At 30.7% G+C, this 13,427-nt stretch overlaps 1 protein-coding gene across 6 annotated transcripts; it reads right to left on the bottom strand.

The window, feature by feature from the left end:
* Positions 1 to 634: 634 nt before the first annotated feature.
* On the bottom strand, positions 635 to 8,724 carry LOC114415474 (ACT domain-containing protein ACR3-like). Of its 6 annotated transcripts, XM_028380170.1 has the most exons (10): positions 8,423 to 8,724; positions 8,111 to 8,245; positions 7,865 to 8,005; positions 5,268 to 5,376; positions 4,799 to 4,844; positions 4,093 to 4,207; positions 3,574 to 3,641; positions 2,550 to 3,161; positions 2,121 to 2,225; positions 635 to 1,109 (listed from the first exon to the last, which is right to left on the bottom strand). In XM_028380170.1, the coding sequence occupies exons 3-10, from the start codon at positions 7,902 to 7,904 to the stop codon at positions 789 to 791; spliced, it is 1,416 nt and encodes a 471-aa protein (XP_028235971.1). In that variant the 5' UTR covers positions 7,905 to 8,005; positions 8,111 to 8,245; positions 8,423 to 8,724; the 3' UTR covers positions 635 to 788. The 6 variants fall into 6 exon arrangements, with proteins under 6 accessions (XP_028235971.1, XP_028235973.1, XP_028235974.1 ...); XM_028380172.1 differs by lacking the exon at positions 7,865 to 8,005 and having other exon boundaries at positions 8,423 to 8,723; XM_028380173.1 differs by lacking the exons at positions 7,865 to 8,005; positions 8,111 to 8,245 and having other exon boundaries at positions 8,409 to 8,723.
* Between the last annotated feature and the right edge of the window lie 4,703 nt (positions 8,725 to 13,427).

Raw genomic sequence — 13,427 nt, 5'->3', positions numbered from 1 at the left:
TAATTAGTGGCAATATATATTATTAAAAAATTAGTATTTTATTTAGCATTAAAAAGATTAATATATAATTAGTGGAGTTAATTATCAGATTTATTAAGCAGTATATTATTTTATTTTTAATAGAAGTAATATATATTATCAATTAAATATATATTATTATATACTAATCAATCAGCATATATTATTTATTTTTATTTTTATTGGAAATAGAATATTATTATTAATTGTTGTTATATATATTATTAATAATATTTTTTCAAAAAAATTATATAAATAATTAAAAGAAGTTGATTTGATGGAGAAGGGGGACTAAAATCCCTGGCTGCGCTCCTCCTGTGTATCCGTCCATGGTGGTATTTAATTGGTTTAACAAGACCTATTTAATCTATAAAAAAGAAAAAACAATATCTATTTAATGATATATCAAGGTATAAAAATGTTAAAATAACAATGAGTCTAATTGAGTTAGTTTAACATGTGTTAAGTAGTTATAAATTCCAATATTTATCTTCGATTACTTTTATACAAATAAAAAAAGTTAAAATTAATATTCGCTCTCTATTGGTTCGGTGACAAACCAAAAAATTCATGATTGGAGAAGGGTAATGGGGGCAGAGAATTAAAACAGGATAAATGAAAGATGGGGAAGTGTGGAAGGTCGTAATATTTGTGAAGCATTGTTCTGATACTAACAATTAATAAGTCAAAGTCCATGTTTGAGAGTTGAGACACAAACAACTTTATTCTTCTGTACATAATCATGTGCCTTTTACTATGCATGATTATTATTAGGTCAAGAACCTTTCCAACAAGTTACCAAAGAAGAAACTAGTTTTAGCCCATCCTCGAGTCTCAGGTGCTTTGGTATTGCTTGGCACTCTCTTGACATCCACCATCATTGTTTTACCTATTTCTTTACAAAGTGCTTCCATAGTTTTCATGTCCACAGGGTTCCCTGATGCATCCCTCACGTAGAACACATTCAGTGCTTGCTCCCCTCTTGTTGATACACCTGCCCTACACACTGACAACCCATTCTCTCGTAGAATCCTTGTTACTTCTGACAGCAACCCCACTCTATCCTTTGCACACAGCTCAAGGCTCACACCCTGTTGTGTCCACAATCAATATAAGACTTCAAATATTGTCTATTCCTTGAAAATTAATTCAGATTATGAAGAAAATGACAATTAAGAATAAGATCAAAAATAATTTAAATATTGATCTGTAAAAGGTTTTTACAATGTACCGAGTATAATGTTTTGAGTCTTACTAACTTAGGACACTAGTTAAACAATTAAAAAAAACATTTTATTGAAAATCATATAAGAACCCATTTAGAAGGTATAGAACACATTTTTCCACATCCCATAATATCATTTTTTCTTTTATTTCTTTAGTCAGGGTCCTTAAGATACTAAGGGGTTAACATCTGCCTAATGTTTATATACTATTATGTAGTCATAGATTATTATTATGTATGATAAGATTATTTATTTTTATAATAATTACTTTAAAAGTCATATATACAATAATTTCTAACTGATTGTCTGATCGTATATTAAAATTAAACTCACGATAATTTGCATGCACAACTTATTACTTATATTTTGATTTGTCATAAGCTTAATTTGAATATCAAAGAAAAGAACGTATATAAAAAAATAACTTGTCCTTCATCTGGAAATGTGTGCTTTTAAGATATAGGGATGTAGATGATAATATATGGAGCTTATAGATTCTTAAGCTCTGTTGAAGACAAATGACCATCATTGTCACTATTGGATATGATGGTCAGATACAATCTGAGTAGCCACATGCATTTGCTGTACCATTGCAGCAATACAAGTAGATAGCCGCAGATGCAAAAATGTAATAATTCTGTTAAATTCAGAAAACTTTCTCTTGCAGAATCACATACACTACATATTAAGTAGAATAGTAGCAAAACTTATACCGGAAATCATGAAGTCACTAAAGATTACAGGAAAACTTTCAAACTAAACCAAAATCCTTGCTCAGAGCTAAGATTTGAGAATCAGAACTTCATCCGTCTTCTTTTTTTTTTTTTTACAATAGTTAAATAAGCATATAGAAATTAATTCAAATCTGAAAGTTACCTCGCTTACTCTTCTTCGAATAGCAGCTTCAATGCATTGGATGACCCTTTCTTTTTCTCCTTGTGTATCAAGCGTGCATCCATCCATATGTCGAATAAAATACTCCTAAAAGTACAACATCAACTAACTTTTTAGTTCACATTTCTCAATTGGATCTCACTCCTTCTAATTAAGTAAATTAATCCAAGTTCAAATATGTTTCAGCTATGTCATTTCTTACAAATACATGCTTTAAACATCTTGTACCAATCAAATTGAAGCAAATTTAGACGTACATATGGATTCAATAAACATAATTAGTGTAAAACCAAATAAAGAAAAGATGGATACACGGATCAAGATATTCCTATTCCCTATAAAACATTATTCTATTTCTTCCTTACATGATTCATAAATTAACATACAGAATACAATATCAATGTAACATACCTGCAATGCATAAGGGCCATCTGATGATACTGTGGCATGGAAAACAACATATTGCATATCAGTAAGAGTGCAAACAATGTCAAACATGAGTTTTGCCCTATCTTTGCACTTGACACTGACCACTGAGTACCCTTTTTCCTCACAACGTTCTATTGTGATTCTTGGCCTTAAAGAGGGAGGACTATCAACTTCTCTTGCTACTGCATAACTTTCATAATCCCGATCAGCGAACAACATTTGGTGAAGCCGCCGATCCATATGGGTGGAACCCATGGAGAAACTGGTCCTGGCTACTTTCTCACCATCACATCCACGTAAGATGTTGTTGAGCTGCTCCTCCATAAGAGATAATCTTTTTGGATCATCCGCAACTTGGTTTGTTGCATCATTGACATAAAGAACGCAAGCAATTCGCCTGTTATGAGTCCAAACTTCTGCTGCAAAAACATTAAAATGGAGGTTGGCAAGAACAGCCGAAATCTCAGACAAGAGACCTGGGCGGTCTCTGCCAATTAGCTCAATGGCTGTATAATCACCAACAGAATGCACTCCAACGTGTTTGCTCGGCCAATTTTTCACCCCTTCTGTGCTCTTGCTCTTTGGTCCTAGAGCCTATTGTAAGAAAAACTGTTAAAAAGTAGCTCTCAGTAGTTGTTATGCATTATTATACTGCTACGCAGTCAAGGGAATGGTAGGGTGAGCTGGTAGTAAGGGTATCTGATCACTGGTTTCTTACTTCTTTTTTCTACATTTATGAGTAATATCACTATTATGTGCCTGATTTATACAACTATCATAGTTTTTGACATTACGAAAAATAGGAACTCTCAATCATGCCTGGTTTCTTTGAGACAGATAAAAATCATTTTTCAAAGATTTCTCCCTTATTAAGTTTATTTATATATATTTCAATTTTTCATCAATCATTTTAACTTTTTAACTCTTTCACATTGTGGTTAGATAGTTACCATATTTAATATAATAATATATCAGATAAATGTGTTAGAGAAAGAAGGATGTATACCTTTTCAATGAGGTCGATGGTTTTGCTATCTGTTATCTTTTTTCCTTGCTGGTCCGTGACATGAAATACTGTATTTCATTAGGTGAACAAGTTAGGGAGTGTTCAGGCACATGTGAGCATGAATGTGTGTGTGTTTGAGAGAGAGAGAATAAATATCGGTTATCTAAATCTCATGTCAAACTCATTTTCTTGACAATTTTGGATCAACTGTAAGACACACGTACACGTTTGCTGTCCATGAACTCAAATGCAAAGACAACAATAAAATACAAAAACCAAACCTTTTCTCAGCGGGTGGAGTTGGCTATCACAGATGGAAAGACACAAGAAAGAGGGTAAAACACTTCATACTCTCATGGATACATTCATATAGTTGAGAGGAAAAATGACAGTAATGGAGAGAAAGTTCATAACACCCACATTTAATTAGGCCAATAACAAGTATGAACAGGACACATCAGTGTAGTTATTACTTATTAATGCATTTCAAATAAAAGATCAATTCAGTCACAAACATACCATCCATAAACCAACCCCCATCAGAAGATATGTAAGCTTTGGTAATTACGAAGTCAAGGTCTGTCAAGATTTGCACAACTTCCAGCAGAATTCCAGGTTTGTTAACACTATCAATCTGTAATTTTTGGGGGGTCACGATATAAATTCATTAGTAGAGGATAACATTACAGTTACATATTGCATTTACTAGTCTCCAACTAAATGATTCTTTCAAGAACTATTAAAAATGATGATATGATGACAATGAAGTCGGTATCCCTATGGTGCACAACACTTGCAAGGAACAAAGAAACCTTTTAGCATAAAGTGGATAAAATTTTAACAACAGTTTTATCTGTTTAGTTTTCACATTGAATTTGTAAGTACTTCTCCTCGTGAACTTAAAAAGAGGTTTCTGGAAAGGCTGTCAATGAGACAAACCACAGGCTATCCAGAAAGTGGTATGATCCTTGGTGGATTGATCATGATCCTAAAGTGTGATCAAGTTTGACTGAACTTTTGACTTTAGATTGAAATCTCTGAGGCCTAATGAAATCTAATATAATTTGAAAATAATTAAAAATCAAAGCTCTAAGTTGAAAAAACTTAAAACACCACATAAGCTGGGCTTGCTAAGAAGCTCAATGCAAAAACACAAACCACAACTCACAAGGAGATTGTGGGGAAAAAAGAAAAAGTCATAATGTATTATTTTGAGAAATTATACCTTAATCAGTGTACAATCATGGCAACTAGCATTGTCCACAGAGACCCTGCGAAGTGTAAACAGAGTTCACTATCAACGAGTCATTTCTTTCAGGATTCAAGAAAGTCCCATTATAAACCCCAATTGTACAAGGTGTTACTGTTGAGCCCTTTACTACACTTGGGATTGAGTTGATTACATCTTTTTTATAACAAGGGTAAGTGAGGAATTAAAGCAACTTTTTAAAATTCATATCTTGCTCCATTCTTGTTTAGTAAGGTTGAGTTAATACAGTTGACTGACATTCAGGGAATTTTTCATTTGGGTACATATACTTAGGGAAACGATTAAATATCCATGAAAATCAACTCTAAAATTGATTTTACTATGATTATGATTAGTGATCCCTTTCCTTTAGTTAAAAAGAGGCTACTTAATTTGCAAACCGTTTAAAAACAAACTTGTAGTTCCAGAGAATAAAATAGCAAACCTTGGAGGGTTCATTCTATTGCTGAAGTTCTCATACTCAGGATCAAAATATGGCCAACAAACTTTAGCCATTAAACCAACTTCTCCAATCAACGAGCTTCTTCGTTTTCCTGCATGAATGTGAAAAATTCAGTGATTTAATAGTTTAATTTCACAGCCATACTTTACCTCAGCCCAGCAACGACTAGTTAGCAATAACAGAACTATACAGTTTTTGACTTTGGTGCAGTGATAAGTAGCATTACTCAAGATAAATCTTCACATAGCGGTAACAATGTGTGTTATAGGAAAAATGGGTCCAATTCTGTTATTTCTATATTTACATTTTTCTTTTATAAGTCAGTAACAAAGATTCTAGTTTGGGTAAGGTGACTCGTAAGTTAAGTTTTGTGTTTCTTTTGGTTTTGGTCAAAGATCTTCCAATATAATAGACAACATTGTTGCCCTAGTGCATATTCTTGATTCTTATATCTGATTGAAACTCTCTCTCTTATGTTGTGGGTGTCAAACTTAGTACGGGAGCAAGTGTCCAGTAAAATGCTTCAGTCACTCACTACTTCAGGCATCCCTCCTTAGTCTAGTCCTTACTACAGAATCTACGATTCTGCATGCTCCTTCTCTTGACCTTTGAACATGATTTTAGGAATAAGGTAAACGCTGACTGTTCCATGTGCAGTGGATTAGCAAAAGATGGCAGAAGGAGATAAGAATAAAGGGTCAACAAGAAGAATGCCTGGAGAATCACGGCATCACCAAAAGGATTTCACTTTTTCTTTTGATGAGCACAGCCAAAAAAGCATTTTACTTTACAAACTTCATCATTAATTTGGTTATTTCGGATTAGCTTTCTCATCATATTTTTTTCTTCCAATTGATACAGTTTCATTTCATTCGAGAATCATTCCATTCCACCAACATTCATTAAGAAAAAGAATAATATGTGCTGGGGCAGGAACAAATGAGTAATTAAGTAAAAAACGAAACCAAATAAAGTCTTACTATAATTTAGCTTAATCTTTACAACAACCTAGCTCACTCTTAAAAAAAGACACAAAATTGGAATGTATTACTTTTCTTTTTTAGATCATAAGGTATTTTCTATCAGAAGTAATTTTGTTATTATGAATGACAAAATTCTCTCTAATTTTTTAACGCAATTCTACATACTCAAGATTTAAATTTGAGATTTCTAATTAAACTCAAACAATCTGTGTCAATTGATTTACCAGTTTCGTGATATGTGTTACTTTGAGATGGAGATTCAAACGAAATTAGAATTTGATTTGGCGAAGAGACAATCTCAGGCCAATTGTGTGATAACAGCCCGAAGGAATTGAGACTGAAACTATGCCACGCCACGGAGTTGTAAAAAGGCAGCACACGCTTGGGTGAGTAAACACAATAGATTCTCAAGCCAAAAAAGCAAAAACCATTTGAATGTGACATAAAGATTCGATTCCAATTCCAACCAGAATACTAATTTTTATTACAATCATCACACTAGGTACGTCCATGCCAAATTGCCATCACCGTATTATCTAAAATTATCTCAAAATCTATAAAGGTCCCCGCAATCCAACTTGACCATGACTCTAACCAGCGACATCTTCTAAAATTAGAAAAAAAAATGCATATAAATTTAATTAAGAATATAACAGGTTGAGACAATTTTCTACACTTTTTTCAAAAGAAAAACAAATAGATAAAGGATGACGTAAAGAAGGGTTTTTTTTCCATTTTTATCTATGCCGTTGAGAGTTATTTATTGTACATGGTGTGGGGTGAAAATATTAGCTTCCCCTGGCAAGAATTAGTTGGGACCGGGGCGAGTTTGGACAAAGCTATGCAAGTTACTACTTGGGCAATACCCAAGTGAGTGATCTACTTTCAAACATGGATAGAAACAATGCAAACCACATGATGCTTAACCTTTCCAATATAGAAACGAAAGCAACATCCAAATTAAGCATAAAATGTCATATATGCCACAATTTGCAAGCTATTGAAAATTTATGCCCAGTGCTAAACATTATTTTCAATTTATGTTTACAAAAAAGGAACGGTTAAATGAAATAAAATAAAGGACCATATAGTTCTGAAGTACTGTTAATTTTGCTCTTCAATTAAAATTAGAATTTTACCTTAAAAATATACATAATAAAGATAAGGTAGAGAAGAATAGTTGTGCATTACAGTATAAAAGTTATTCAATTATGACATCATTATGATAAATTTATTAATTTTTAAAATAATTTAAATAATAATATAAATTAGTTTATACATATATAGAACAATTAAACTCATAAAGGTACACATTAAAAGGTTACTGATATAGAATTTTAATTTTGATTAAAAAATTAACACTATAAATAACTGCAGGTAAGTTTTATTTGTAAAAAAAAAAATTATAAGATTAATTTGATAGATGAAATGAGAGTTTAACTGAAGGGAAAAGAAGTTATAAGTTCACATCCTCATTAAGACAGAAACTAACTAACTAACTATATATATATATATATATATATATATATATATATATATATATATAAAGGTTTTTGTTTGAACAAACAAAAGTTGCAGAGAATGAAACACACAAACCACAAGCTCTCAAATCGATGTCCTGTATCCACTGATTCATTTTGGCATATTTTACTCGACGAACAGAGCTTTACAGCAACACACCCGAGTAACAGTATTTGGTGGGCATGTAGTAGTGGCTTTCCAATGTAAGATGATGGACTAGGAACAACAACAAAAGATAATTATTTTTTTTTTGTTTTTTTTTTTCACTTGACTTTGGGAATAGAAAAACTATTTTATTGTCAACTGAAAACGGCGACGCACCGCAACTACAGCCGCCATATCCCAATAGAAATCTTAACCCCGCATGTTTATCACCCGAACTTGGCCACCGAAAAAAACAACCTTTTTTTTTCTTTTCCAAAACACAGAGAAAAGAAAAAATACGAAGAGGAGTCACTGAAATCAACGACAAATATGGATAAAAACTGGTCAAGAGGCTAATTAGAGGAAGAGAAATAGTAATTCATTGTATGTTAAGTGTGTGAGTAGCTAATTCGACTCAAACACTGCTTCCTTAGATAACACAATTCACATGGAAGTTGGAGAAAGAAACACATACATAAGAATACACACCTTGATTTTTCGAAGGAGGGGTTCTCCCAATATTCCAACCCAAGACCGAAACCTTGCAGCTCCCGAATTGTCACATGAGGGACACCACAGGTCAGAGTGTTGAGGGCGGAGTCACATATAGACAGAGAGAGAAAACAAAACAGAGCACTTTAGGAGAAACCTTATTGTTTCTCCTCTCTGCTTTCGACGTTGGAATACCACTCAATTCAAATCTCTCTTCTTTCTCTCTCTCTCTCTGCCCAAAATAATAACTCGAACGAAGCACATGGAAAGGCTTCGAAGTGGCGTGTGACCAGAGGTGCTGGGAAGTGGGAGCCCATTAAATATCAATAATAATAAATAATTATATTTGAAGAAAGATCTTACTATTAAAAGATGATAATAAAGTATTTCGACATAGATTTATCATTAGTAAATCGATGGAAACTAATAAAATAAAATAAAAATACAAAATCCATTTTCATGGAAATCAGTTGATACAAAATTATTTTAACTTAATCAATAATTTTAATTTCTAGTTTGGATAATTTGGATATGTAATTATGTTAAACATGTCTCACATAATAATTTATTTGTAGTTTGTGCACTATAGTGTATAAAATAAATATTTTTTAATAATTAAAATTCATAATAAATAAATATTTTAAAAAAATAAGTTATATTATAGTTAAAGTTCATTATAAATAAATATTTTTTGGATATATAAATTATATTTTAGATTTATAATAAATAGTTCAAATTATAATATAAGATTATTTTTAATTATAAATTATATGGCAGTTTGAGATGATTAAAAATTACTGTTTTTATTAGTGACAAGTACACAAGGTTAGTGGGTGAATCACACTTCTGAATGAATGAGAGAAATTAAATATTACCTTGCTACTATTTATAAGAAATAAGTTTTATTAGATTTTATGCCACAACTTATTTTTTATAAATATGATCGAAGGTATCAATATTAACATGTAATTGAGAGAATGAGAATATTATTATATGAGGAGTGTTAATAATAGATTTATTTTTATTGATTAAATATTTTAAAAATTATAAAATCATGAATAAGACTCATTAAATAAGAGATGAAAATCATGAGTAATAGACTTCTAATAGATTTCAATCATGACCAAAAAAAATCAATCAGTAGTGTTCAAAATAATATATTAAAAAGTGTATTAACATTTCTCTTATTACCAAAAAAAATGCATACTATAACTATGTTCAAGAACATATTTTTATTAGTTTTTAATTTTTTTTAATTGAAAAACTTATTAGATAAGACTACTTAATAATTTCTTATTAAAACCAACACAAATTGATTTAACAAAAACCAAAATCAACTTTCAGAAAGTCACCTTCCATGTAAAATTTTGTAAAGTATATTACTTTATTAATTTTTTAAACAAAATAATGAAAGTATTCTAATTTTGCAAAAAAAAAAAAGCCAGTCATTTTTCTTGCTTCTAACAGTCGCGTGAGAAAAGTATTTCCAGAGCGCGTTACGGTGTATAGCTGTACCAGTTATGTTGGGTGTTGTCGTATTCCTCGGATCGACGTAACATCTGGTAGGCTACACTACAGTCATTCTGTGAAATGACCATTAAACTACACTCTAGCGGCAAAGATAAATTTTATATTTATTTATAAGAATAAAAAACAATACAATAAATTTTACAAGTTACAATACTCACGACGACCTGTTTAACAAATTGAACTTTATCCATTTGTTAAATTTTATATTTATATATAAGTAATCACAATAATGCTTGCCAATGAAAATAAAAGGAATTATGTAAATAGTAGTACTATATAATTTTATTATATGAATATAATATTTGAACAAAACATACAAAGTGCTTTCTGTGCTGTCTCCTTTATGTGATTTACTATGAATGAAATCCTTAATCTGAAAGCTGCTTTTCTGCAAAACCTTAATCACGTGAAATAAACCTTTCGTTTTCTTGCATAGTAGTTTTGAGAATAAAAAAATTGCATTTACACACGATATTAATTTCTCGGCTCAACATTAAAAAATTAATGAAGATCTGTGAAAATGTATCCTACATCACCCTAGTTACTTGCAATTTATTTTTGAACAAAAAATAGAGAAAAAAATTCATGTTGCATTTGATTGAAGGAAGGGGAGGGAAAAAGAAAAAAAAAATGTGTGGGTATTGTGTAAAATTGACACATCCTACATCTTATTCTAATTTTTTTTAAAAAAATTATTTTTATTATCTAAATCAAATATATTTATAAAACTTCAATTTTACCTCAAACCTTATTGTTAGTCCAATTGGCCCTTCATTATGACCTTAATAGGGAGTATTAGAGTCCACTTAACGAGGGACCCTACAAGTCTCCCAACCCACAGAATCCCACTTAATATAAGACATGGTTACTTTCACAAGTCATATTTTTTAAAAATGATTTTTTCAACTATCCAAAAGATATAGTATTTTTAATTTGATTGACCTTGACTAAGGTTATTTTTTGTTGATCTTAGTTAAAGTTATTTTCTCAATCATGACTTTTTTTCGATTTTGTTTATGGTTAATTTTGGTGACCTCAGTTAAAATGATTTTTGGTCAACCTTAATTAGGGATAATTTTGACCCATCTTAGTCTAGGTAGGGCTTGCAAAATGAACCTGGTTTGATGGGTCAACCCAATTGACCCGTAATTAGGATCAAGCTGGACTTTAAAAAAGTAAGCCCAAATAAAAATAAGTCTTTTTTGTTCAACTCATTTATCCCAACTGGTCAAATGGACTCCGGTCAAACTAGCCCGATTAGTAATATATAATAAATATTAAATAAAATATAGTAACTTATTAATATAATTTCTAATTTAATATTCATTAAACATAAAATAAGTGTTCACAAAAAGTGATAACCCCAAAATAATATTATTAATTTGAGTATTCATTAAACATAATTTAAATGATTTTGCCAATACTTGTTAGGTAGAATATATGCATAATAAATAATTTTTTGGCTTTGAATATATATATATATAATCAATTTTTTTAACTTTTTTGTATTAATTTCTAAATTGACCTGAATAAGTCTGATAGCCCGACATAGGATTGGATTGGGACTAAGAAATTCTAACCTGAAAGAATATGGATTGGACCTAGGTTGACCCACTTTTAATGTGTGGTTCGATGGGTCGAGTCAGGCCAGCTCGACTTGTTCATTTTGCCAGCCTAGGTTTGGGTTGTTTTTGACTGACCTCAATTGGGGTTGTTTTTTTGTCAACCTCGACTAAGGTTATTTTTTACTAACCTTAATCAAGATTGGTTTTTGATCAACATCAGCTAGAATTATTTTCAGACGACCTTGGTTAAAGATAATTTTGACCGTCATCGGTTAGAACTATTTTCAATCAACTTTAGTTATAATTATTTTTGGTCGATCTTGACTAAAGTTACTTTTTACTTACCTCGATTAAGATTATTTCTAATCGATCTTGGCTAAAGTTACTTTCAACCGACCTAACATATTTGGGTGCCAAATAGTATGACAACATCGGTATATTGGTGTGTAGTTGTAGACATACATATCTTAAACTTATTTTGACTTAATAATTTTTTTAAAAAAATACTCCTTTTTAAATGCTTATTTGACATACTGAATTATGCGATAATTTATTTTTTATTCAAATATATAATTATTTTTTTTGTTTTTAATTATATATCAATATACTATTAGTTTAAAAACCAATTAAGAGAGAAGAAAATATTTCGGAGACAACATTGAAGATTAATTTATTTTTTAATTTAATTATAAGTTGACAATTTTCAGCTTTAAATTAAAGAGTAATTCTTCAACTTTTAACTCACTTAACAATTATAAGTTATTTTTGTCAAACAAAACAATCCTGCATCGTATCAAGTTGAATTCAAGTTCATTCATTCATGAATCATGATCAGCCCATAAATACTCTCTGTAAAGGAGACCACAAAAGCAATGACAGTGGTAAGTGGACGACATATAAAGAGGCTGACAAAGGAATTGAAGTTGAAGATGAAATATCTCACTTTCAACTTTCAAGAGCTCCCAGTGGCTATAGATCCCGTATCATTCAACTATGACCAACCCCACTCCTCTCTCTCTCTCTCTCTTCCCTATTCTCTCTTCAACTTGACTAGCATAAATATTAAATGTTATTCTAGAAACATGGTCACACTACTAATTGTTCCAAATTTGTATAATGCATAAATAATTTTCCTTTCATCTACTACAACCGAATGAATTATATATACATGCATATATCATATATGTTCCAGTTAAGAATTGGATTGCGATTATACCAATTTGTTTCAAAGTTCAAAAACTTACTCATATCTTGGACTAATAACATATAAGATTGACTTGGTGTGGTTGAAGGGAGAAGAAAAAATAGTTGGGAGAGATTGTGTGTTGATTTTTCATCAATAACAAAAATTAACAATTGATATTTTTCAATAAAAAAGATATATTATATTTACTCATCTTAATATTCATTGATCTGATTAATTCACTCTGAGACTATGAGACTTTTTGTATACTTATATCACTTCTAGTGCATTTTCTAAATATAATATTTGATGGGATACACTCATACACATATATAGCGCATTGAACAAATCTAGTAAAGGCATCAGAGACTTTTCTTTTTTTTTTGCTGAATAAAGGCATTAGTGGTACAAGTTTCTTAATTCGAAGGCTAAATTATGTATGACATGAGAAAAGCAAAGTGTTTTGAAAATTCATAACGTATCTAATCTAATAACCCTATGGCTCTCCTATAATCTCGCTACGTTGTTATGTGCTTGCTCCTCATTCCCGGGAACACTTTCCATCCATTGGCTTAGCTAGTAATTTCATGGTCGGACCCAAACATTAATATCCGAGTAGATAAAGCGTAGGGTAGCATAATATATATATATATATATATATATATATATATATATATATATATATATATATATATATATATATATATATATATATTTTTTATAA

Source organism: Glycine soja, chromosome 6 (assembly GCF_004193775.1).
Source record: "Glycine soja cultivar W05 chromosome 6, ASM419377v2, whole genome shotgun sequence".
Lineage (NCBI taxonomy): Eukaryota > Viridiplantae > Streptophyta > Magnoliopsida > Fabales > Fabaceae > Glycine > Glycine soja.
This window is presented reverse-complemented; position numbering and strand designations above follow the sequence as displayed.

What these genes read in the sequence shown, in the direction of transcription:
- LOC114415474 (XM_028380169.1), bottom strand. Translation starts at nt 6,712, where the DNA reads ATGTCACATTCAAATGGTTTTTGCTTTTTTGGCTTGAGAATCTATTGT. An exon ending in ATGATTGTACACTGATTAAG is followed by an intron (nt 4,208 to 4,798) that starts GTATAATTTCTC and finishes CAAAAATTACAG; the next exon opens with ATTGATAGTGTTAACAAACC. An exon ending in CCATCGACCTCATTGAAAAG is followed by an intron (nt 3,162 to 3,573) that starts GTATACATCCTT and finishes TTCTTACAATAG; the next exon opens with GCTCTAGGACCAAAGAGCAA.